Raw genomic sequence first — 26,284 nt, 5'->3', positions numbered from 1 at the left:
TACGGCTTTTGTTTTTATAAGCAATAGCAATTAAATGTCTTCACACAGTAGCTGTTTTCTTCACAGAAGAGCACTTTGAGTGGAATGCACCACAGAGATTGGAAATTAATTCCTTTTCCCATGCAGGTTTCTTTTGCTATTGTACTTGATTAGGTGAAAAACGAACAAGAGGTACAGTACTTTTAGTTCCTGTGCAAAACTAATAATAATGACCAACAATGTTCAGTGAACTGGCAAGGATGTTTGGCATCTTAAGCAGCTATACTTCATATGCAGCTGTAATAATGTAAGCTTTAGATGAGGAATTACTTTCCTCTTCTCATTTGTTTTATCAACAATAATACCTTTGCTGAAGTCTTACTGCCTAAGACAACCGCAGGTACTGCGGGATAAGGGAAACTCCTGCCTTTGTGAGGACTGTGGGAGATCCCAAGCAGGGGTGTTTTGAGTAGTTGTGGCTTACGGAAAACAAATACTTCTGAAATGATTACTTTTTAATTAATTGAGAAGTGTTTTGTAAGTCTTGATTAGTTTATGAAAAATGCACGTTGTAGTGCAAAGTACACAAGTGAGATACGAGTATTTAAGGATCTAAGTTTTGCTTTGTTCAGAGCTTTGAGAATCGTCTGCTCCTCAGCGGGAAGGGTTGCCTCGAGGTGCAACAGATGCAGATTCAGTCACTTTGAATGGGAGGGTACTGTGCTGGCCGCAGTATGCTGCCCATCGGTTTTTAGGAGCACTCTGATGGACTGCTGGTGCCTCGAAACTTCAGATGAATGGGCCCTGTGTGGGTGAGGCTTTACCTCACATGTACGATAAGCACATGGGAACTATTGCAGAATTAATTTGTGGACATGCGTCAGCGGTGGTGCCTTGGGGACAGGTCAGATGATGTTGCACATGGCTTTAGTTGGACGACAGCGACGTTGCTCTTCACGTGTGCCGTCGTGGTGGTGCAGCTGGGGGCCTAGGTGGATCTAAAACTGGTTTCAAGCTTACACAAGTCCTAAGTCTTGCTGTGAACTCGGCCTTTTAGCTCCATGGCCTCGCACAAAGGCTAACTAGGTGCCTGCTGTGTACGCTGGGCTTCAGCCGACCGTGTGCTTGGGTGGGAAAGCTGGTAAATACTGACACGTGCAGTACGCGCGTGGGGAGGAACGCCAGTGTGTGGCGGGGTGGTGGTGGCCCGCTTCACCTGGACTTCTGTTACTGCAGCTACCGGCTGCGGCGCGTTGTGCCTTTGCAGCCAGGAGTGCGAAACCGACCCTATCCTTACAATATGACCCCGCGGATAAGGGTGTGCGGTGGCTGTGGGTGCGGAGCAGGGGATAAGGGAGGGAGGACGAGGACCGGCGGGCGCTGCGTGCAGCGCTCCCCTGAGAGCGGCTCTCCAGCGCGCCTGGGCCTTGGGGGGAGGACTACAACTCCCAAGAGCCTTTGTATATCCCGCGCATGCGCACACGAGGATCGGCGCCTCGAGCGGGGCGGCGGCTTCCGCAGCAGCGCCCAGCGCGCTCTTCTGGAGGGCGCGGCCACGGGCAGGACTACAACTCCCGGCGGCCCCTCGCACATCCCGCGCGTGCGCACGGCTCCGGCCCGGCCGCACTCCGCCGTTGTCGCCGTAGGTGGGTGGGGGGAAGGGAGCGAGCGCGGCGGTGAGGAGGAGGAGGAGGAGGAGGGAGGGGGGGGTGAGAGTTGAGAGTTCAGACGCCGCTGTCGCTGCCAGCTCGGACTCATGATTCCCATATGCCCGGTAGTTTCGTTCACCTATGGTAAGTAACGGCGCTCGGTCTGTATGTGTGTCCGTGCGCGCGGAGGGGGAGGGGATGCGGCCCGCGCGCGGGGCGGGGGAGCGGGGCGGGGGGGGGGGGGGGGGCTGTCCTGAGGCGCCGTGTCTGACCTGGCGCTCGCGCGCTCTTTCTGTCCCTTATCTGTCTGTCCCCTTCTCTTCCTCCCCCACTGCTCCTCCGCCTCCTCCTCCCCCTCCTCCTGCCGGGCCTCCTGTCATGGCCCCGACCGCCGCCGCCGCCGCTGTCTCTTGGTTATCGTCGCCACAGTGCCCAGCCGGCTGGGAGAAGATGCCAAAATGGCCACCGGCAACTACTTTGGATTCACCCATAGCGGGGCTGCTGCCCAGTATAGGTAACCACCGCGACCCCTCCCTGCCCTGCCCCGCCCCTCCCTCTGTCCGGGCCCGCAGCCCCCTCTGGCCTCGTCGCCTCCGGTCCCGTGTCCCTGACCGGGATCTCCCCGCCCCCTCGGGGTGAGGGCTCGGGACTGCTGCCGTCCCCCGCCCCGTGCGGGGGTTCTCTTCTGCACCCCGCTCCTCCGGGATGGTTGTGCCTGGGACCCTTCTGCTTGTCCGCCCCGCCCGCGGGTGTGTTTTGTTATCCTCCTGGGAAGGGCCTCCCTGTATCCCCAGTGGTGTGAGGGTGGGGAGGTGGAGCTGGGCACCACGGGGGAGGAGGAAGAGTCAGCCGCAGCATCAGGTCCCAAGGCCCTTAAATTAAAATGGCCACTTGCAGTCAGCACCACCAGCGAGTTACCGTCTGCTGACCCCGGGGCCTTCTCCTCCTTCAGCTTCAGGGAAGATGGGGCTTTCTCCCCAAATCTTTGCCCCCACTTAGGTCAGTGTGGGAGGACAGAATCCTTTTTAACATAGGTTGGAACCCAACCTGTGGGAGACTGGATGGATAATAGAAGAGCTGAAGCACCAGAAAATACAGGGGACTTAAGTCCATTGAAGCAATGTTACAATTAATGTCTCTAAGAAAGTAGGAAAGGTACTTTCAAGGCCAGGCACCTTTCAAAAAGATTTCCTGCTTTGATATCTAAGACCAGGAGCAGGTCTTCTACTGCAGCTTGGGGACTTGTAACTGCACATTTTGTATAGACACAGTGCTGTAAGTCTTTGTATCTTTGTAGTTTTTGTGCGTCCAAATCGTGTATCGGAGTGTTAAAAAGTTATTGGTAGCATCTATTATCTCACATTTTCTAAAATCAGGTTATGTAATTTGGCAAAAACCAGGTACAATCAGGATCATCTTCACATTTTTGGCTTGTACTGGAGTAACACATTAAAGTCCACATTTGAATCTATGTTACTCATTTCATAAATCTGTAATAAAGATCTACCTTCATGCCTAAGTCTTGGTTAATGGGAAAAACAGAAGAATAAAGCAAATACATGAGGGATTATTAACAAACAAATGCAGATGTGTGCTACTGTTAACTAGCTAGTAAAAATTGCATACCTGACATAGTTTCAGGAGTATACAGTTTTATGGAGGTCTTGGAATGACTCCCAATCTATTCTTCCTGTCTATTTTTTCCTGAAGATCGACATAAAGTACATTGTTTCATTTACTCCAATGTTTAAAAGTTAAAGGAGAGAATTAAACTTAGCTTGTCTTCTAGTTCTTTTAAGATTAGGTGCTCACAGTATATCTACGCTTTACTTGACAGTTACAGTGGAATTTGAAACTGAGTTGTCACGGGGTATGAAGGAGTTTCTAAATAGTTTTTTTGGGGTTTTTTTTGTAAGTAAATTATCTTTAAGTGAATAATAAACTGAGATCCATATGTCTGCAGTTTTGGAGATGAATTTTTAAAATTATTACTGCTTTTATTGTGGAGCTAAGGTGGTCTCAAGACTTAGGAATCTGAACAACTCGTTTGAAATTTCCTTTTGAATTGCAATATAGAAACATAATTGGAATAATGTTCAAGTTCAAAACTTATTTTCATAGTTAATCCTAAATGTGTTCTTGAGCAAATGGAAAACTGATCAAAAGAAGCTTTTTCCTTTGTTATCACAAATGCAAGATACTATTTCATTTGTTATCAGTAAAAGACTCTACATCCTTTAAATGGTTTGTATATGTATCACATCTGAAAGTGAAGAGATGCTGTGATCAGTGTTAAAGCAGTCCTTTCATAAGAAAGAATTTAGTATTCTGAGCACAAAACACAGGAGTCACTTCAAATGTCTAAAAGGGATCTTCCCTTCATGAAGCAGACTTGGCAGGTCCTTAGTAGCTTGTTTACAGAGTGCTACAAAATGTATATTCCACTCCAGTATACTGGAGAAAGAGATGGTGGTGGCAAGGGAAGCTAGTAAAAGATTTAATATTGGAACAAGTTCTCTAAGATTGTTACCAGTATTTGAAGTAAACAGTTTATAGAATAATAAAATTCTTGCATTCTTAGAAACCAGAATAATTGATAAACAAATGGATGTTTATTGGTATAGTTAATAAATAGGTGACCCTTACAAATCTACAAAAAAAAAAAAAAAATTCGGGCCGCAGGACTAATCCATGGATTTTAAAAAAGTTGCTCAAAATAGCAAGTTGTTTTAGGAGGGCAAATCAGACACTTGGAATTGAAGACCATAGTTCTTTGATACATGCCGTTTAGAAATCCTAGTGCTGTAGTTTTTAGGGCAAGTAATAGACATTTTCATAATAAACACATTATTAGTCACATTTTGGGGGGGTCTTTCTTGACAAAATGGCTGCAGAAAATTCTGATGTATTGGGAGAACTTTAGGCTGCAACTTGAAAGGAATCTCAGCCAGTGCTCCCTAATGATAATACATAGAATCTGTTGATTTCAGCACTTACTTCAGCTAAGTGCAAAAAAATCTGTGCAATTCTTTTTAGGATACCTGCCTTTCTTGGAAAGTATGAAACTGTTAAATCTTCAGATGGAGACATGCAGAAAAAAACCCCAAACTTTGCATCAGAAAGAAGAGAGTCTAAATAGTTTCTGATCAAAGAATAGAATAGAATATTTCAGTTGGAAGGGACCTACAACAATCCTCTAGTCCAACTGCCTGACCAATTCAGGGCTGATCAAAAGTTAAAGCATGTTGTTAAGGGCATTGTCCAGATGCTTCTCAAACACTGACAGGCTTGGGGCATCAACCGTCTTTCTAAGGAGCCTGTTCCAGTGTTTGACCACCCTCTTAAAGTAATGCTTCCTCATGTCCAATGTAAACCTCCCCTGATGCAGCTGTGAGCCATTCCCATACATCCTGTCACTGGATACCAGGGAGAAGAGATCAGCACTTCCCTCTCCACTTCCCTCCTCAGGAAGCTGTAGAGAGCCATGAGGTTGCACCTCAGCCTCCTTTTCTCCAAACTAAACAAACCAACAGTCCTCAGCCGCTCTTCATAGGACATTCCTTCCAGCCCTTTCACCAGATTTGTTGCCCTCCTCTGGACGCATTCAAGGACCTTCACATCCTTCTTAAATTGTGGGGCCCAGAACTGCACACAGTGCTCAAGGTGAGACTGCACCAACCCTGAATACAGTGGGATAATCACCTCTTTTGACTGGCTTGTTATGCTGTGGTTGATGCACCCCAGGATGCCATTTGCCCTCTTGGTTGCCAGGGCACACTGCTGACTCACACTGAGCCTGCTGTTGACCAGCAGTCTGGCATTTGGACTTGTTAAATTTCATGCCATTAATGATTGCCCAGTGCTTCAATCTATCTAGATCCCTCTGCAAAGCTGCTTGTCCCCCGAGAGAGTCTACAGCACCTCCCAGTTTGGTATCATCAGCAAACTTGCTAACGGTGCATTCAGCTCCTGCATCCAGATCATTGATAAAAATATTGAACAGAACTGGCCCTAGAATTGAACCCTGAGGAGCACCACTGGTGACCAGTGGCCAGCCAGACGTAGCCCCATTCACTGCAACCCTTTGAGCTCTGCCCTTCAGCCCGTTCTTCACCCAGCACACCGTGAACCTGCTTATCTCACAGTTGGAGAACTTCTCCAGAAGGATGCTGGGAGGGGCAGCATCAAAAGCCTTACTAAAATCCAGAACTACATCCGCTGCCTTCCTTTCTTCCACTACACGGGTGACCTTATAGAAGGATATCAAGTTAGTTGAACAGGTCTTTCCCTTTGTGAACCCATGTTGGCTGTGCCTGATGACTGCATTGTTCATTAAATGCCTTTCAGTAGGACCCAGTATAATCTCCATAATTTTTCCAGGAATGGAGGTTAGATTAACTGGTTTGCAGTTTCCTGGGTCTTCCCTCACACCCTTCTTGTAAATTGGAGTAACATTGGCTAGTTTCCAATCAGCAGGGACCTCCCCAGACTCCCAAGACCTTTGATAGATGATTAAGAGGGGTCCTGCTGTAACATCTGCTATCTACTTCAGTACTGTGGGATGAATCCCATCAGGCCCCATTGACTTAAGAACATTCAGCCAGTACAACTGGTCCCTTACAATTTCAGTGTTCACAAATGGAAAGTCACTGTTCCCACTGTCGTGATCCTCCCACTCAGAGGACTCAAAGGAGAAAATGTGCCGTACTAAGTTGGTATTTGAAAGGTGCTTGTGGTAAAAGTTTTCTGTATTTAATTCTAGACTTCTTGGAGACCAGTATAAACCTCGTTGGAATTCCAGTTGCTCAAAATGGCAATATTCTAATTTGCTTTAATAGTAGTGAAGGGACAATTTATTAGAACTGTTGGGTTCAAGGAGATAGCTTCTTTAAATCAACAGCGGAAAAGACAATGAAGTTCTAATTAGCATAGAAATCACCGTGTCTTCCTGTGATTCTAGTGTGGCCATGGTGGAGCATTTAAATACTCTCTCATCCTTCACATGAAGGATAAATTAAAATTTGTCTAAGGCATATAGTCTTAACACTAAATACTGATATTTGAAGCAGTTATAAAGGCCAGATTGGTAGCTGCTCAGATGTTAGATCTTGGATTTGGGAAAATCATGAGTAGTGTGTGCAGGAGTTGAGAACATATTTACTGTTGTAACAGTGTAAGCAGTATAGTTCCCTGAATTGATTAGATAAAAAAGGGAATAGACATCTGTCTTTATTAGCTCATAAATACTAGTTTTCATAAAACACATTTGAAATCTTAAGTCGTTTCATATTTAATCAAAGGCAGCAAAAGAGCTAAGTGCCCTTTAAACCTGTAAATAATGGATTAGAAACATTCTTGTTCCTTTCAGTGTTGTCACTGCATAAAATTTCCTGCTGCCCCGCTCATTCAAAATTCTTTGTGTGCACTACTCAGTAATAATATCATGACTTAATGAGAGAAGCATTAGCTTATGCAAATACCAATACAGGAAATTTCTCTGAATATTGCCATACCCTTACAATATGTGCTTTCTGCTAGTGGTGGTATTACGGCCTAAGGTTATAAACCTGCATGCAATGCAAACTTCATCTGTTACTTATTTAAGTAACTGTATTAATCCATCTATTTAGAAGCCTGAAATAAATGTGGAATTTGGTCCTCTTTTCTTTGTGTGTGTGCTCTGTAGGTCATCTGAACCACTGTGTGTCTATTCAGTTTGAAATGAACAACCTAATACTGGCTTGTCTTTCATGTGTGAAAAATACTAACATACTTGATTCGGTACTGGAGAGAGGCGTAGTTAGGCTTTTATTCTAAAGTTGGCTGATTGAAATGTGGGGATGCTGGTGGAAATATAGGGGCGTTGAGAAAAGTTTGGACAGAGAAGTGTGCAAATGTGGTAGTCTAATTTAATTAACCTTGTGTAAAGATTTTGGTTTATGTTAAGAAGATAAAGAATCTTTAAGTGTCTGAGTTTCATCTTAGTGATATTCATACCGTATCCCTGCTCTAATGAGACAGGACACAGATGGGAGATTCTTGGGTAGTTAGGAGTGATTTGTTTTTTGAATTGCTTTCAAGTAGCGTGCATTATTACTAAGTGTGGTGAGCCTTCACAGATAAAGGCAATTTTAGCAGTTGAGGTCTAGAGCAGACCACAGTGCCTGTGAGTTTAGGTTAAGATGCAATCTTCTAGGCTGCTATATGGATGTGAACTCTTGCAGTTATAGCTGATTTGGAGTTCAGGTGCAGTGCACGATGTTTCAGGATATTCAAGGCTGGTGCATAACAGCAAAGGAAGGTGAAATGCTGTGGATGGATAAGTTGGCTATTGAGAATTGTTTGGGGGTGGAGTGTTTTTTCACACTTGGTAGTACTTCTAATTAACTTTACTTTTCTCTTCAGTGTCTGTCCCAGTTACCTCTTCTTCAACTAGATACAGGTTTCAAAAGTATTCAGTCTTTCAGAGACATTAGGGCTGTTATTCAAACAGGTCTACTAGTGCAAGCTTAAAGTATCACTAAACATAATTCAGACTTGTATTGGTGGACAGCAGGAAGATAAGGACAATACTGAGTAGGACTTACGGCTTCTTTCTGCGAATTTTATGCCCATGCTATCCTGAGTTGCATCACATCTTCTATGCATTTTTAGCAAAAGAGACTTCACTGAATACAGTAGAGCTGTGTGGTGCTGATTCTCTTTTGTTCAACTGTTTGTCTTAAGTGCTATCCTAAACATGCTGTTCTAGCTTACTTAATGTACACAAGAAGCCTCCAGTTTATAAAAAGATTTTGATAGAGTTACTTTCAAATCAGTGAGGTCCCACTCTCAAAGGAGGTACGCCAACATTAGAAAGGCAATAAGGGGCTCTGGGTTTGTTAACGTGGGCTGTGTGCCAGTATTGCAGTTGATGAGACAGAGGAGGTGGTGGTAATTGGGGAGGAAAGGTGCCTCACTAATCAGAGGAGCCTTTGTCATTTTTAGGAGGAAAGTCTACCAACTAGTTGAAATTTGCAGGAGGCTCATGTCTTTAGGAACCAACCGCTTGGGGAAGCTTTTCTGTTAATGGTGTAGTTATGTCCTTGGTAGTTGCAATCTCAAAATGGATTGATGGTTGTAGGCTTAAATCTGGGGTGTTAAATTATATGTAAAATTTTGTCTGCTAGTAAAATGCAACAATGGTAGGTTAAAGAAAAGAGAAGGCTGAGGAGGGATTTTCTTAATGTATGTAAATACCTGAAGGAGGGGTGCAAAGAAGATAGAGGCAGGCTTTTTTTCAGTGGTGCCCAGTGACAGGACCAGAGGCAATGGGCACAAACTGAAATACAGGAGGTTTCCTCTGAACATCAGGGAACACTTTTTTACTGTGAGGGTGACTGAGTACTGGCACAGGTTGCCCAGGGAAGTTGTTGTCTCCATCCTTGGAGATACTCAAAAGCTGTCTAGACACAGTCCTGGGCAACGGCTCCAGGTGGCCCTGCTTGAGTGGGATTGGATCTCCAGACGATCTCCAGAGGTCCCTTCCAATCTCACTCATTCTGTGATTCTGTGATTTTGACAGGGAGAATGTTAGTAGTTGGTACTTTTTCAGGCAGGTGTAACATCCCAAGCTGAGTTCTTTTTGTCCTGCATGTTATCACTGTGAACACGGCTGTTGACTAGTCTTGAGTAAAATCAATGTTTTGATAATGAAGAAAGTAGTATAGGCAGTGAGCTGTCCATTGTGTGCAACTGAGTAAAGGGAGGTAGATACAGAGCATATATTGCATCACTGTTACAGACACTTGCAGTTACGTTGTGATGTATAGTGAAGAAAACATTGCAGAATTTGATTGGATTTAAATCAGGTCATGAGACTAAATGTGAAGATTAACAAAGCAGTAAGGGTGTATTGAAAACATGAGGATATTAATCTTTGAGGTAAGTTATTGGTAGTATATATGGTTTAGCTATCTAGCAGTAATCAGTGGGGGTTTTTTGTAATGGAATGACACAAGGATGTTTTCAGAAACAAGGAAGAGGAAGAGAAACTCAAAATTAATTCAAAGAACTGTCTTTTTTAGGCCTTCTGTAGTTAAACCATAGAATACATTACTAGGAGCTGATGAAATTTAACAGAATTCAAAAGGGACTGCACATTTGCATGCCTTCAGGCCTCTCTTTGGATTACTATTGAATTGCATTACAAACAATGTTCTGTTCACAAAATTGTAATAATAGGAAATAATAATTTTCATTAGAGTTCTAAAAAGATATATTCAATCTTCGTCGGAATTTTATGCCCGAAGTGAGTGGCAGGCTCTAGAAATACACAAGTAAAGTCACTTCTAAAGTGCAACTTAACTGCAGTGCTATATTTTATTTCACCATTTTATGCTGTTTATTGTCAAGTGTGCTCAGGGGGGAAAAAAGCTTATTTGATTTTTTTTTTCCAAATTACTATTTTTTTTTGTTTTTACTTTGCCCAGGTTCCATTAACACACCTGAAACTTGATCTCACCAATTAATCACTAGTGCCTCACCCTAGGTTAAGATCTGAAGCAGCAGCAGACTGTAGTGCTTCTTTCAGTTTTTGTAGAGTTAGGTCATACCTGTTTAAATCTTCACATCCCTGAACGAAAAACTGCAAAACTGGTTTTTTTGCTATTCTGCTACTAATAGAATTATCTATGAAATTTTGAGAAATCTGGCAGTTACGTCTCAACAGATATGGTTTCCTTAATGCTAAAATGTTCAAGTGTTCTTAAAAGATAGAATTCAAGAAATGAGTCTTAATTAGTGGGGTTTTTTTAGTTCAAGATATTTGTCTTTTGAAAGTTACTTTAAGAGTTGGTTAAATGTTGTGCTAAGCTAGCCTGAAAATCACTTCTATAAATGAAAAAAAAACCTACAAGAAATATGCTTTAGAAGTGGTATTTTCTGAGGAAGCTTGTAGTTTGGATAGAGACAAAATTGGTTTTAATCCTGATCTTAACTCTATATCAAAACAGCACTCTTCAGAAAACTACAGTTAAAAAATGTAAGATGTTCTTTGCCTCTAGGAAGAGAGTTTTCAGTGTTCAGCACCCTAAGCAGAGCTGGAATAGCAGCAGTCTGTCATGGTTTAGTCCCAGCCAGCAACTAAGCCCCACCCAGCTGCTCGCTCACTCCCTCCAGGTGGGATGGGGGGGAGAATCAGAAGAGTAGAAGTGAGAAAACTCGTGGGTTGAGATAAAGACAGTTTAATAGGTAGAGCAAAAGCTGCGCAAGGAAGCAAAGCAAAACAAGGAATTAATTCACCACTTCCCGTCGGCAGGCAGGTGTTCAGCCATCTCCAGGAAAGCAGGGCTCCATCACGTGTAACGGTTGCTTGAGAAGACAAACGCCATTACTACGAATGTCCCCCCTTTCCTTCTTCCTCCCCCAGCTTTATATGCTGAGCATGACGTCATATGGTATGGAATATCCCTTTGGTCAGTTGGGGTCCGCTGTCCCAGCTGTGTCCCCTCCCAGCTTCCCGTGCACCCCCAGCCCACTCACTGGTGGGGTGGGGTAAGGAGCAGAAAAGGCCTTGACTCTGTGCAAGCCCTGCTCAGTAGTAACTAAAACATCCCTGCTTTATCAACATTGTTTCCAGCACAAATCCAAAACACAGCCCCATACTAGCTGCTATGAAGAAAGTTAATTCTATCGCAGCCAAAACCAGCACATTCTCCACCCCTTATTCCATACCATTTACATCATGCTCAGGTCTCACACCATCCAAAACATTCTCATTTCCTACCATTACCCTTCCCATCCTTTGATATAGTACACAGATACCATTGCCTTTGACTATGGATCACTCCTGTGAAATGTCTGTAAAGTGTCCATAAATATCCACAAATGTCCACAAAATGTCCACTGAGTTAATTTAGTCCATGACTTTGGGCTCTGTCTGTTATGCTGGTCACTCAGGACAGAAGAGGTGTTGTATTGCATGGAGTTATTGGGCACCACAGCCAGCTCAGGTCGGGTCACTGCTGCACTTGCATTGCTTCTTGTAAGGCTTGTCCTTCATTGGTTCAGGTGGTTCCTGCTATAGTAATTCCTGTAACATGTATCTCAAATCATGGATTAGTTTCACCCAGAATTATATCACCTTGAGGTACGCACTGGACTCCCCCATCCCTCTGCATTACCCACCAAGTTCACCCAGGTCCTTGAGCAAAAACAACCCTGTGAATAGGTTTACCTTTTCCTGAGGAAGGAATAACCCAGACTGTTCTTCCCAGCAAGTTCTTTATATGTACCATGGGAATCTTATCTCCTTCCACAGTGCGCAGGGGTTTTGATTGGGCAGGGCCAGGTCGACTGGCAGAGCCTCTAGTGTTAACTAGCCAAGTGGCTTCTGCTAAGTGTGTATCCCAATGCTTGAATGTCCCAGCACCCATTGCTTTCAGTGTAGTTTTTAACTGCGTTGTATCGTTCAATTTTCCCAGAGGCTGGTGCATGGTAGGGGATGTGAAACACCCAGTCAGTGCCATGCTCCTTGGCCCAGGTGTTAATGAGATTGTTTCGGAAATGAGTCCCTTTGTCGGATTCAATTCTTTCAGGGGTGCCATGTCACCATAAAACTTGCTTTTCAAGGCCCAAGACAGTGTTCCGGGCAGTGGCATGGGTCACGGGGTATGTTTCCAACCATCCAGTAGTTACTTGACCATTGTAAGCACATGCTGCTTCCCGTGGCGGGTTCGTGGTAGTGTGATATAATCAACCTGCCAGGCTTCCCCATATTGATATTTCAGCCATTGTGCTCTATACCAAAAAGGCTTTAGCCGCTTAGCTTGTTTGATTATGGCATGTGTTTGACATTCATGGATAACCTGTGCAATGGCATCAATAGTCAAGTCCACCCCTCGATCACGAGCCCATTTGTAGGTGGCATCCCCTCCTAAATGTCCTGATGTGTCATGGGCCCACTGAGCTATAAATAGCTCACCCTTATGTTCCCAATCCCCCAATCCAGATCCACCTGAGCCACTTCAATTCTAGCAACCTGGTTCACCTGCTCATTGTTTCGATGTTCTTCAGTGGCACGTCTCTTGGGTATGTGAGCGTCTACGTGACATACTTTTACATCCAGGTTCTCTACCCGAGCAGCAATATCTTGCCATACTTCAGCAGCCCAGATAGCTTACCTCTGCGCTGCCAGCTGCTCTGCTTCCATTGCTGTAGCCACCCCCACAGAGCATTTGCCACCATCCATGAGTCAGTATAGAGATAAAGTACTGGCCATTTTTCTTGTTCAGCAATATCTAAAGCCAGCTGAACGGCTTTCACCTCTGAGATTGACTCGATTCACCTTGTCCTTCAGCAGTTTCTGCAACTTGTTGTGCAGGACTCCACACAGCAGCTTTCCACCTTCGATGTTTTCCCACAATACGACAGGATCCATCTGTAAACAGGGCGTATTGCTTCTCAGTCTCGGATAATTTATTATACAGAGGGGCCTCTTCAGCACGAGTCACCTCCTCTGGCAACACTCCGAAGTTTTGGCCCTCTGGCCAGTCCATGATCACTTCCAGGATTCCCGGGTGGTTGGGGTTTCCCATCCGAGCCCGTTGCGTTATCAGCGCAACCCACTTACTCCATGTAGCATCAGTTGCGTGATGCGTAAAGGGGACCTTCCCTTTGAACATCCAGCCCAGCACAGGCAGTCGAGGGGCCAAAAGGAGCTGTGCTTCAGTACCAACTACTTCCGAAGCAGCTTGAATTCCTTCATATGCTGCTAATATTTCTTTTTCAGTTGGAGTGTAATGGGCTTCAGATCCCCTGTATCCCCGGCTCCAAAACCCTAGAGGTTGACCTCGAGTCTCTCCAGGCGCTTTCTGCCAGAGGCTCCAGGTGGGCCCCTTATCCCCGGCTGAGGTGTAAAGCACATTTTTCACATCCTGTCCTGTCCGGACTGGCCCAAGCGCTACTGCATGAACTATCTCCTGTTTAATTTGTTCAAAGGCTTGCTGCTGCTCAGGGCCCCATTCAAAGTCGTTCTTCTTCTGGGTCACTCGATAGAGAGGGCTTACGATCAGACTATAACCTGGAATATGCATTCTCCAGAAACCCACAACACCTAAGAAAGCTTGTGTTTCCTTTTTATTAGTTGGTGGAGACATAGCTGTTACTGTATTGATCACATCCATTGGGATGTGACGACGGCCATCTTGCCATTTTATTCCTAAAAACTGAATTTCCTGTGCAGGCCCTTTGACCTTACTTTGGTTTATAGCAAAACCAGCTTCCAGGAGAATCTGGATTATTCTTTTCCCCTTCTCAAACACTTCCTCTGCTGTGCTGCCCCACACAATGATGTCATCAATATACTGCAGGTGTTCGGGAGCTCCACCTTGTTCCAGTGCACTCTGTACCAATCCATGACAAATGGTAGGACTATGTTTCCACCCCTGGGGCAGTTGATTCCAGGTGTACTGGATATCCCTCCATGTGAAAGCAAACTGTGGCGTGCACTCTGCTGCCAGAGGGATCAAAAAAACCGCGTTGGCGATATCTATTGTTGCATACCATTTGGCAGCCTTTGACTCCAGTTCATGTTGAAGTTCTAGCATGTCTGGTACGGCAGCACTCAGCGGCGGTGTGACTAAGTTCAGGCCTCGATAGTCCACTGTTAACCGCCACTCTCCATTAGATTTTTGCATGGGCCGTATGGGACTATTAAAGGGTGAATGAATCTTACTCATCGCTCCTTGGCTTTCCAGTTGACGGATCAGCTTATGGATGGGAACCAGGGAGTCTCAATTGGTGGGAACCAGGGAGTCTCAATTGGTGTGATATTGTCACCAGTGCACTGTCATGGTAGCAGTTGGCACCTGCTGTTCTTTAACTTGCAGCAACCCCACCACAGAAGGATCCTCTGAGAGACCAGGCAAGGTAGACAGCTGTTTAATTTCCTCCCTACTCAAAGCAGCTATACCAAAAGCCCACCGGTACCCTTTAGGGTCTCTGAAGTACCCTCTCCTGGATTCTGCCCCCTTGTAATCTGATGGAATTAAGAGTACACTGTGCACCGGTGTCCACTGGAGCTTTATACTCCCGTGGGGCTGATGTGCCAGGCCATCGAATCCACACAGTCCAGTAAACCCGATTGTCCCTTTCCTCCGCCTGACTGAAGGCAGGGCCCCTCTACTCCTGGTCTGAGTCTTCATTACTTGGTTTTTGTAAGTGCAAAACAGAAGTCCCTTCATCAGGATCAAAAGTACAGTCAGCCCTTCTACTCTGCCCAACAGACACTGGAGCAGTAATTTTCCTGGGTGGATGCTTTTTGACAGTTGTTTTTCCTTGCAGTTCCTGCACCCGAGCTTCTAGTCTCCAGGTAGGTTGACCATCCTGCTTCCTCATGTCCTCCCCCTGGTCACGCAGGAAGAACCACAGGATTGCATGTGGTGTGCACCACCAGTACCCTTTCACTTGAACAGGAAAAAGCTGACTCTTAATAGCTGAGGCTTTGGTTGGAGTGCATGAGGAAAACCTACCCTTCTCAGCTTGCTCGAACATGTTTTGGGTCAGTCTGTGTCTGTCCACAGCCAAGACACAAGCACACATGGAGGGTGCAAGATTATCTTCGTATTCTCGGAGTTGTCTGGCCGGTTCATCTATAGTTGGTGCCTCAGTGTCTGTCCAGCTCATTATCGCCAGGGTGTGGGTGTATGATGTCGCTGCATTTCGTACAAACTTTCACCACGTGGACCGTGTGCATCGGATTTCATCTGGGTCTTTGGATGCCTGGTCATTATAAATCACCTCCAACATGGCTAATTCCCTCAGATACTGGATGCCCCCCTCAATGTTGGTCCATTTTCTTCGAGAATTTGCAAGTTCTTCTTGAAGGGATACCTGTCCTTCACACTTGACAGGAGTCGCCACCAAAGACTGAGGACTCCTGCCTTTTTTCCAATCCCTTTGTCAATGGCCTTATCCTTAGCAAGGGATCCCAGATGCCGGGCTTCCTTACCCTCTAATTCCTGACTGCTGGCCCCAATATCCCAGCATCGAAGCAACCAGCTGAGAATTAGCTCACCTGGTTGAGGACTGAAATCTTTCCGCGTACCTCGCAGCTCACTTAGGGATAGGGATCAGGTGATTTCTGTCTCACTGATTATCTCAGTCTCTTCCTCCTCCTGTTCTTGTGGCTGCTCTGCTGCAGAACAGACTGCCTCTTGTGATTCTTTCTCCTGCTCCCTCTTAGGAGAAGCTTCTTCATCCCTTACAAAATGAGTTGACTTCCACTGTTTCTTTCTAGTTACAGGGGCGGCTGATACAGTGCCTGGTTTGTTTCCCCTCTCTTCTTCCTGGGGGTGCTACATAGTATCGAGCAGTGTTTGGTAGATACTGGCCAGGGCCCAGGACAGTGCAGTAAGATGTGCCTCTTTGGAATAGCCACGGCATTTTTTTTTCAAACATTCTACCACGTCATCAGGATCCTGCAGTTGTTCGGGAGTGAAGTTCCAGACCATTAGAAGTGAGAAGTTCTCTAGATACCTGCCCATATTCTCCCACATGCTGTGCCACCCATGACCATACTCTCGCGGAGCCTGGGTCACATTCCTAAATTGCTTGTTAACCTTAGACAAAACTGAAGCAATACTCTAAGAAATACCAACAGAAGTATTTTAACTACCCAAGGATGTTCAAGGTACTGAGAAGCCATTGTAACGAGGGAGACAACATCACAGAAGAAGGTAGCAAGGGTGCCATTCTGTATTTCCTCCACAAAAAAACTCTCAGAGGAAGGAGTATAATTGCTAAATATCTCCATGAAATGGTACCCGAAGTACAGTAATGGCTTCAGTACAGAGACCAAATACCAGATTACCCAGTTCAAGGTCAGTGTTTTAAAAACAAATGTCCCAGGCAAAACATCACTAATCACTACAGAGCACAGCAAACCGAAAAAGCGCACACCAATCTTTAACAGGTACAGCAAAAAAAAGAGCATGGTGCAGATCAAATAAACTAATGTTGACCTGTAACTTTTAACAGATAGAAGTTCTGTTGAATCTGTTATTATCTCAAACCCTTCGTGCCCCATGTTGGGTGCCAAAAAGGACTGTCATTGTTTAGTCCCAGCCAGCAACTAAGCACCACCCAGCCGCTCACTCACTCCCCCCAGGTGGGATGGGGGAGAGAATCAGAAGAGTAGAAGTGAGAAAACTTGTGAGTTGAGATAAAGACAGTTTAATAGGTAAAGCAAAAGCTGCGCAAGGAAGCAAAGCAAAACAAGGAATTAATTCACCACTTCCCGTCGGCAGGCAGGTGTTCAGCCATCTCCAGGAAAGCAGGGCTCCATCACGTGTAACGGTTGCTTGGGAAGACAAACGCCATTACTACGAATGTCCCCCCTTTCCTTCTTCTTCCCCCAGCTTTATATGCTGAGCATGACATCATATGGTATGGAATATCCCTTTGGTCAGTTGGGGTCCGCTGTCCCAGCTGTGTCCCCTCCCAGCTTCCCGTGCACCCCCAGCCCACTCACTGGTGGGGTGGTGTGAGGAGCAGAAAAGGCCTTGACTCTGTGTAAGCCCTGCTCAGCAGTAACTGAAACACCCCTGTATTACCAACATTGTTTCCAGCACAAATCCAAAACACAGCCCCATACTAGCTGCTATGAAGAAAGGTAACTCTTATCGCAGCCAAAACCAGCACACAGTGTTAATGTATATATGTGTGTGTATGTTGGTTGTTAGTATGGAGAGGCACTGGAGATGAGCATTTTTGTTTTTCTTCGGCTTATGTGCACGTGAGTTAGAATTCACAGTCAGTGTGATGAAAAGCAAGGCTTATAAAGAACCTTTTATGTGCTGCCTCTATATATACCTTTTACGTGCTATATATCTTTGTGGTGGGTTGGCCCTGGCTGGGTGCCAGGTACCCACCAAAGCTGCTCTGTCACTCCCCTTCCTGAGCTGGACAGGGGAGAGAAAAATACAGTGAAAGGCTCATGGGTCGAGATAAGGACAGGGAGATCACTCAGCAGTTATTGTCACAGGCAAAACAGGCTTGACTTGGGGAAATTAGTTTAATTTATTACCAATGAAATCAGAGTAAGATAATGAGAAATAAAACCAAATCTTAAAAACACCTTCCCCCCACCCCTCCCTTCTTCCCGGGCTCAACTTCACTCCTGATTTTCTCTACTTCCTCCCCCTGACTGGCACAGGGGAACGGGGAATGGGGGTTGCAGTCAGTTCATCACACGTTGTTTCTGCTGCTCCTTCCTCCTCCCTCACACTCTTCCCCTGCTCCAGCGTCGGGTCCCTCCCACAGGAGACAGTTCTCCATGAACATCTCCAATGTGGGTCCTTCCCATGGGCTGCAGTTCTTCACAAACTGCTCCAGCATGGGTCCTTTTCACGGGGTGCAGTCCTTCAGGAACAGACTGCTCCAGCGTGGGTCCCCCACGGGGTCACAAGTGCTGCCAGCAAACCTGCTCCAGCGTGGGCTCCTCTCTCCATGGGTCAACAGGTCGTGCCAGGAGCCTGTTCCAGCGCGGGCTTCCCACAGGGTCACAGTCTACTTCGGACACATCCACCTGCTCTGGTGTGGGGTCCTCCCCGGGCTGCAGGTGGATATCTGCTCCACCATGGCCCTCCATGGGCTGCAGGGGCACAGCCTGCCTCACCATGGTCTTCACCACGGGCTCAGGGGAATCTCTGCTCCGGTGCCTGGAGCACCTCCTCCCCCTCCTTCTTCACTGACCTTGGGGTCTGCAGAGATGTTTCTCTCACATATTCTCACTCTTCTCCAGCTGCCATTGCACCGTTGTTTTCCCCCCCTTCTTAAATATGTTATCACAGAGGCACTACCACTGTCACTGATGGGCTTGGCCTTGTCCAGCAGTGGGTCCATCTTGGAGCCGGCTGGCATTGGCTCTGTCAGACACAGCGGAAGCTTCTAGCAGCTTCTCACAGAAGCCACCCTTATGGTCCCCCCCTGCTACCAAAATCTTGGCACACAAAGCCAGTAGAATCTTACAGGGAAGTAGACTGCATTTTCCTGAAAATGTATTCCTCTGACAGTAATTACTATAGATACCTTATTAAGTTTCTTAACACATGACTTACTGGACAAATGTCTTAATGTGGAAAATAAAGTATTTTAGAATCTTAAGTCATCTGACCTTATTACCTGGCAAAATAGATAGCATTATATCAAAGTGTATTTTCTTGATAGTGTTAATGCGCAAAAATACATAAAGCTTTCTACTTTCAATTTACTTTTTTACAAAAAAGCTTCAACACTTTTTTACTAGAAAACACCAATAGCTGGAAATGAAAAAGGACATGAGCTAGGTGTTCTACAGAAGAGAATTCAGTATTTGTTTCTTAGTTGCCCTTAATTCTCTGTTATTCTTGGGCTGATACATCACAGGAAATCCAGACCTTCTATCAGTGTTGCTATATAAAAGTAACTAGCAAGTGAGGGTTCTGTTATATTAGATCTAATAGTTATAACAAAAGTTCTATCTAAGCTTTTTTTGTGAAAGAATGTTGCTGATTTACAAACTTACATTATATGGCTATTTAAGTTAGATAAACCTGTGTGGTTTTGGAACTGGAGAACATGTTTTGCTAAGTGGACACCAATACTTCATTAATTGCTATTGATCAGCAATTTCTGCCTCCTAGCCAGCTTCTGACTTAATAATTCTAAGTGTGCTGCCAGCTTTTTTTCACTTTGGAAGTCCGTATTTCTTTTTCTATATGAAAAACACTGCTACAGTTTCCTTGTTGAAGGTCTTTGTGCAGTTCCGAAAAGGTTTTTAATTGCTGCTTGAATATTCTGGTTTTTGACAAGGGGAATAAAAACTACCAACAGAATTATGAAATTAATTAGATATTTTAATAACTAATATGGAGTAGTGATGGCTAACACCTTCGTGTTTTGAGAGCTTGTTCTCAGGGTGTGGACTTTTTGTTGCTGGTGCTTTAATACAACTTGGCCAAATGTGGGTGTTCAGGCTGGAATTTTCCTGGCTACATATCTGCCTAGAATTACACTTATTTTTTTAAAGCTACACTGTAGCTTAATTGATTTTGTGGTGTAGAATTGGGCAGGGAGATCTTCATAAGTCTTTGATGCCTCAGGGTTTTGGAATGGAGACTTCGCAAATGAGAAAAAGATTTTTACGTGTTATACTCTTTCAGAATCACAGTTCTGAGTGTGCACAGCAATATCAAATGCTGATACCGTGAAAGCAGCTACAGTGTTAGTCTTATGTCCAGCTTGCAAAGTATCAGGGCAAAACATGCACCTGTCTTGGGAAAACATACTTTAGCTTGGTGAAAGGAGTTTCATACACCAGACAGCAATGTGGAGAAGGTTAATTTTTGCTGTGGCCTTTGCTCTGGGATGAATTCTGCAAGGTTGTGAGCCAGTGTGGCCCCTCATCCCCAGAAAATCAGACTGATGTGGAATTGGAGATTAGTGTGGAGAAAGATACACAGTCACAGCTCGCTGCAGCCAGTCTTACCTAGGAGGTTTAATATCATAGTGCTATTTCATAATACATGGCACTCATTCTGATACTAATGCATCAGGAAGATTAGTGTTTCCCATCATTAGTGTCAGTATAAATTAGAATAGGTGTTATTCAAAGACTGAGTCAAAGGTGTTTTACAACAAATACTTTTCTTATGCACTGTAATACAATAATTGTGAATAAAGAATTAATTCTCTTGGTCTTGAGGTTACATAGGTAGGATGTGGAAGATGAGGGCAAGCTAGGTATATATACGCTGTGGTGTAAAGCTTTAGAGTAGAAGTAAGCTTATTTGGGAAGAGGAAACAAAGAGCATGGGGAAATAGCGATATGCACGTAGCAGTTTAAAGCAGGTAGGGAGAGACAAAACACATAAGGTAAGGTGCTGGAAATGACCTTTTGTAGTTGACTGAAACATATAACTACAGAACCTGGAGCGGAACAATTGAGTGCAACATGTAGACTGTAAACTGGCTCTGGCTGAGATAGTGAAAACACAGTGAAATAGAAATCTGAGCTGGAAGATGAGCATCAAAGAATGTGTGTTGTTCCTAGAAAACAGAAATTAAAGTTAGCTTGGTTGGGAAGCACTGTTATTATTATGATCAGCTAAAGAAATAGGTGTGGTATGAATAAAATATATTCTTTTTGGATGAAAGTCTCTGGAGGAAGAGGTAATATAATAGGAATACAGCAGAGTACAATTTGAAGCTGCCAAGTCCTTCACCCGTAACTTCTTAAAGAATGGTGTTTATTTTGACAGTAAATTAAAACACTCTAAGAATTATAATATAAAGTTACATTGAATTGAATTGCCACAAACTGAGTTTGCCTTATGTAAATGTTGGTCTAGAGCTCATTTGCTTTTGAAACAGAAGCTTTTATAAACTAAGGAAAAAATTCGTGACAGGGTGCTCAAACACTGGAACAGGTTGTCTAGAGCAGTCTGGCAATCTCCATTCTTGGGAGATGATCAGAACCTGACTGGATGAAGCCCTGAGAAACCTAATGTAACTTTGAAATTAGCTGTGCTTTGGGGACTGGTTTAGAACAGATGACCTCCAAATCTTTGTTTCAGCCTAAATTATTCTGTGATTTTTTTAAGCTCCACCTAGTTAATAAAGCCAAATGGACTGAGTGTCTTTTCATATGAAGAGAGCTGGAATTCCTTGAACTCAAAGATGCTAATAAGGATATTAGAATTTATTTGGGGGAAGAGAAGAATTGATCTACAAAGAAAACTGGCTAAATTACCAGGTCAATGAGTTATCTTCTCTGTCTTTGTGCTGCAGTACCTGTTTGCATGTCCTTAGCCCATAGAACATACAGAGTTATTTGGTCCAACTTTTTCCCAGTGTGTTGGGGGATTAAGTTAAACTGAATTACTTTCTTTGTTCTGGTGAAGAACACGCATGTCGTTTGTTACCATAGCGCAGTTGACATACAGTATTTCATTGTTGCTCTAGTAACTTGATCATGTGCCTAAATCTTTTGGAGTCTTATTTATTGGGACTAAGTTGAAATACTTGATGTGGTGCAGTATGGAAAATTATTACTTAAGGTAGAGATCAGTAAAAGAATTGTAGAGAAGGAGCTGGTAGAGGTGGTTAGTAGAATTAGAAGATTGATTATCAAATAGGAATAATTGCGGTGGAGTTTCCTAGGGATTGGTTCTGAGTCTTACCTAGTATTTATATTAGTATGGCATGTCATGATATTTGATGCAAGGAAAATATTGTCAATACACAGGTAACTTTACAAGAAGCTGCTGTGAGGAAGCTAGACTGTTTGGAAAGAAAGCGCTGTCTGGAGCAGAGCGGGTAGCAAAGCTGAAACTTCATCTGAAGTGATGCATACGGTTCTTGCCATCTGTAGTCAAGAAAGAAGAATAGATAATACTAGGATAGGTGCACAGATGAACTACAAGAATGATCAGTGGAATAGGGAGTCTGGCAAAATAATCTAGGAGGAGGTAAGTTCATTTCAGCAAATGTGAGGAGGCACCAATCACCAAACAAGGAAAAAAACTTGTGTAAGTTAAGAAGTTGGCACAAAAATCTTTTTATGTAAATTAATTGCATGAAAATGTCTGGTCATCTTAATGTTAAAAGGTTTTCAGTAAGACCATGGGGAGAAAAAGGAATGTCATAAATTTAGAAAAGATGTCACATGAATTTCTGTCACTTAATGTAACATAAATTTTAAAAAAGAAGAAGCAGTCAATTCTAGGATATTTTTCTTGCAGTCTTGCAAACTCGATCACTAGCTCTGCATGATGTTGCAGAAGCAAGGGGAACAGGTTTGCTAAAGTAAACATGGTGATAGAACTGAATTAGCCTTAGAAATCAGATGATTGGGGCTGTTAATTCTATACCATGATAAGGAATTTCAATACAAAAATAGCACAGAAGAAATGAAACTGTCTGTACCAGTATCTTGTTAATAGTCCTGATGATAGTGATCATAATCTCGTCACAATACTGAAAACTGTCAGGTAGCTTTAATCATATATTCTGAGAACAAAAGCAATTTCTTTGATAAACTGACGGGTACTCTTACTTCATAGTGTATTGTGAGCACTGTATAGTATTTTGTAATAGTATCTTAAGCACGGTTGCATGAAACTGGGAAGAGCCAAGTTAATGTTACCTGGACAGGTCCCTGTTTTTTCTCCTCCACCTATTTTTTTTTCCCTGTTTCCCTATGTAGAACTTACGTGGGATCTGGCACTCAGGAGACTTGTTTTGTAAGCTCAAATGTTTCTAACATTTCTACCATGTTAGAAAATGAGCCCAGCAAAAAATCATCATTTTCTGCTAGATTAATGAGTTAAATCAGTGCGCTGAATAGCTTGACAAGTAGGAGAACTAGCACGAGGGATGGAATATGATGACATAGCCAGGTTTGGTATATGGGAGGAGGGAAAAATAAAAGTGGGGTTAGGGTGGAGCAAGACTTTCCTTGTTGGCAGAATGGGACTGTTCATGTGTTCAACTGCAGTCTGTGTTAAACAGTCTGCTGTCTGTTTTCTCAATGTAATGGTTTTTTAGTAGATATATATGATAATGATAATTACCTCAGAATTTCTGTTTTGTATTTTACCCTTCTGTACTGTTAGTTACATAGATAATGTAGCCTAATTTTATAGACTGTCATTCGCTTTTACCATCATAAAATAGTCTTCCTGAATTTTCTGGTGGAGTCTGATTTTTCACCTTAAACTGACAAAACAGAGAATTTTCCTATGTAGGTCAAGTAGGAGGAATTGTTTCAAACAGTGGTGGGAGCTGCACTAAAGTGTTTTAAGTCTTCTCCTTTTACTGTTATGCTAAAAAATTGAAAATAAAATGAAACGTAATTGTGAGTACAACTCAACAACTCAATTACATTTGGATGGAATGCAAGTGATCTTTTAAACAATCAGGGGCCTACGATGGGAAGAAGGTGGAGTCCAGGCATGAAGTCCAATAGTAATAAAATTTTCTCTGTTTCTGCTGTAAGAATGTTTTTTTTTAATATATTGAAGTTAGTGGGTTCTGCTGTAATTAAAATGACTAGATCAGGTTTTCTGAAAATATATAAATAAATAGGAATTACTAAACACAAGGGAGTTACGGAAATGTCTTTTGCAAAAATAATAGTATGTGTAGTTAAAAAGTGCTTTGTTTCTAGTAGTTACGTCAGAGAGAATATTGCAGTCTTCAGGAGAAAAGACTGTAACTTGTTCCTTTTGGTTTTGAGCATAACCTTACTGCAATTCCGTTGTGCCACTGAGTATGTCTGCTTCAAGTGAGATTTAATTTTTCTATTTTCTTCTGAAAAATAGGGGATACTACCTCCTTGATAGGCATGGAGTTGGTTTTGAATTATGTTTTAATCATGCTATGGAGATGTGAAACCCTCTAGAGATTCTTAAATATTATTGAACAACAGTGCAGGAAACATACCAAAAAATTCAGAATAAACACTCAATCCCCACTTCATATCATTGTTCCAGATAGTGATATTTTGCCCACTTCACTTCATTTGTTTAAAAATCAAAATAACTACTCTAAGCTTCTAATCATAACACACAGTTACACATCAATATAGGACAGTAATATTAGTTTCTGTTCAAATAATTAAACCTTTGAAGCCATCATTTTTTATTTCTGCTGTTAATATTTACTCATTCTTAGTAAATAGCCACATATTAATGTCCTGCCTGCAAATTTTAGAGAAGCAAATTAGTCTTAGCATGTGCCTGGAAGATTGTCAGAGCTCTAGTAGCAGTCTGCATGCTCGATCTGACTTGTCTGTTCTTTTGATGCATCATGTTGTGAGGCAGTGGACTTCTGTGTGAGTAAGTGGAGCCAGCTTTTGTAATTCTAAACTTTTGTGAGAGAAGTCTGCTATCAGAGGTGTGCATTTAAAGTGTCTCTGTCTTGAATGTAAGAGTTCTGAGCTAATTTTCATGGAAGTCTTTAAAATCTCATTACTTTAATATGGTTTATTGAAAAACTTCATGCAAGTGCAGGTCAGTAATGAGCTCTCACAGAAAAGTAGTATTTTTCTTAATTTGACAGGTATGTGAGTTTTATTGAAGGACTACTAAAGTATTTAAAAACTTGTCAGTCATGAAAAGATAACAGTTTAAGATTCCTGTATTATTTTGAATGGAAGACTTGTGTTCCACTGCTTGGAAAAAACCCAACACAAACGTCCCCCTTGCTAAGAAAGTCATCACCTGCATGATACGTCTGCATCCACAGAAACTTCAAAATGATACAGCCTTTTAATGGGGGTGGAAGAGAGGTAATAAAAGGCATTGAAGTGTATGCATAGATAGATAGCTGCTCCAGGTCTGTTTGTAGAACAGACAAGTATTAATCGAATCTGGGATTTTGGAATGTGTAGGCATTAACTTAGTATGTTGGATTAATCTAATTGTTTACTTACTGTCTTTTTCCAATATAGCCAGCAGCCAGCTTCGGGTGTAGCCTATTCCCATCCAACTACAGTTGCTAGCTACACTGTCCACCAGGCACCAGTTGCAGCGCACACAGTTACTGCAGCCTATGCTCCAGCAGCAGCTACAGTTGCAGTAGCCAGGCCTGCTCCAGTAGCTGTTGCAGCTGCTGCAACAGCTGCTGCATATGGAGGCTATCCTACAGCGCACACAGCTACAGATTATGGGTATACGCAGAGGCAACAAGAAGCTCCACCACCACCACCTCCTGTCACTACACAGAATTACCAGGTGGGTTCCAAAAAAAAAAAACTTCCGTTGTATGATTTTTAAATGATATGTTAAAAGGAGGAGGCCTGTTTGGATAAGGGATGTGATGATATTTATATTTTTTTCTTCTGTGAATCACAGTTTGGGTACAACTAAAATTTCTTAGTAGTGAAAACTGATAGAATGTGAAGTGACTGCAGTCTCATATGGCCCATATAGAGGATTATCAGGACTAGTAGTGCAGGAACTAAGATTTAGACATGCACACAATAAGCAATGAATGAATGTTTACCTCCAAGTGATTTTGTGAAACTACTGCTGAAAAGAGTAGTACTGTCTTGTCTCAGCTAGCTTAAATGTTTGAGTGGTGTGCAGTAAACTGGGTCATGGAACTGATGCAGCTGAAAAAAACTGTTCTGATAAGAATTTTCAGTGGAGGTAGAAACAGTTTCCTCATCAGATTCCTGAGTGCCACAGGAGTTCTAGTACCAAACATATGAGGACAGAAGATTGCCCTTGGAGGGGAACTACCCTTTGGGTAGATTTTAGGTATCCTTTGTGAGATCACTGCCTAACCTCTTGTGGTTACAGGCTTCTACAAAAGGGAACTGTTGGTCTGTTTTCATCTTGGATGTTGAAATAGTATGTCTCTTGCAATAATTTTTTAACTTTTCAGTCCTAAACTGATCTAGATTCTAATTAGTATTTTGGTTTGTTTAAAAGGACTATACTATTGCTGCATGTTGTCATTTCTTTTGTGCAGCTTTTATAATTTGTTACATATGGTAATGAATCAATGTAGGAGGCTTTCCAGTAGCACATGTGCTCATAATTATGAGGTCAGTTATTAGATGCAGTGGGACAGAAAAGAGAGTCCCCTAAACTAAATAAAAATAATTCCAGTTTACACAGGTTGGATGG

At 43.1% G+C, this 26,284-nt stretch overlaps 1 protein-coding gene and 1 non-coding gene across 2 annotated transcripts in view; both read left to right on the top strand.

Annotated features, from left to right (window-relative positions):
* The first annotated feature begins 1,735 nt into the window (after positions 1-1,735).
* Positions 1,736-26,284, top strand: part of ZFR (zinc finger RNA binding protein) — a 53,226-nt gene continuing 28,677 nt past the window's right edge. The window contains exons 1-3 of the mRNA XM_059833250.1: positions 1,736-1,772; positions 2,058-2,142; positions 25,102-25,384. Of these exons, the coding sequence (XP_059689233.1) occupies positions 1,736-1,772; positions 2,058-2,142; positions 25,102-25,384 (405 nt within the window). The remainder of the gene's footprint in view (positions 1,773-2,057; positions 2,143-25,101; positions 25,385-26,284) is intronic.
* LOC132320802 (small nucleolar RNA SNORA66) lies at positions 22,393-22,529 on the top strand. The gene has a single exon (XR_009484599.1). It is a non-coding gene; the product is annotated as a small nucleolar RNA SNORA66 (small nucleolar RNA).

The sequence above is a fragment of the Gavia stellata genome, chromosome Z (genome assembly GCF_030936135.1).
Source record: "Gavia stellata isolate bGavSte3 chromosome Z, bGavSte3.hap2, whole genome shotgun sequence".
Taxonomy (NCBI): domain Eukaryota; kingdom Metazoa; phylum Chordata; class Aves; order Gaviiformes; family Gaviidae; genus Gavia; species Gavia stellata.
Note: the sequence above shows the minus strand (reverse complement) of the source record. Positions and strands in the feature narration are given on the sequence as shown.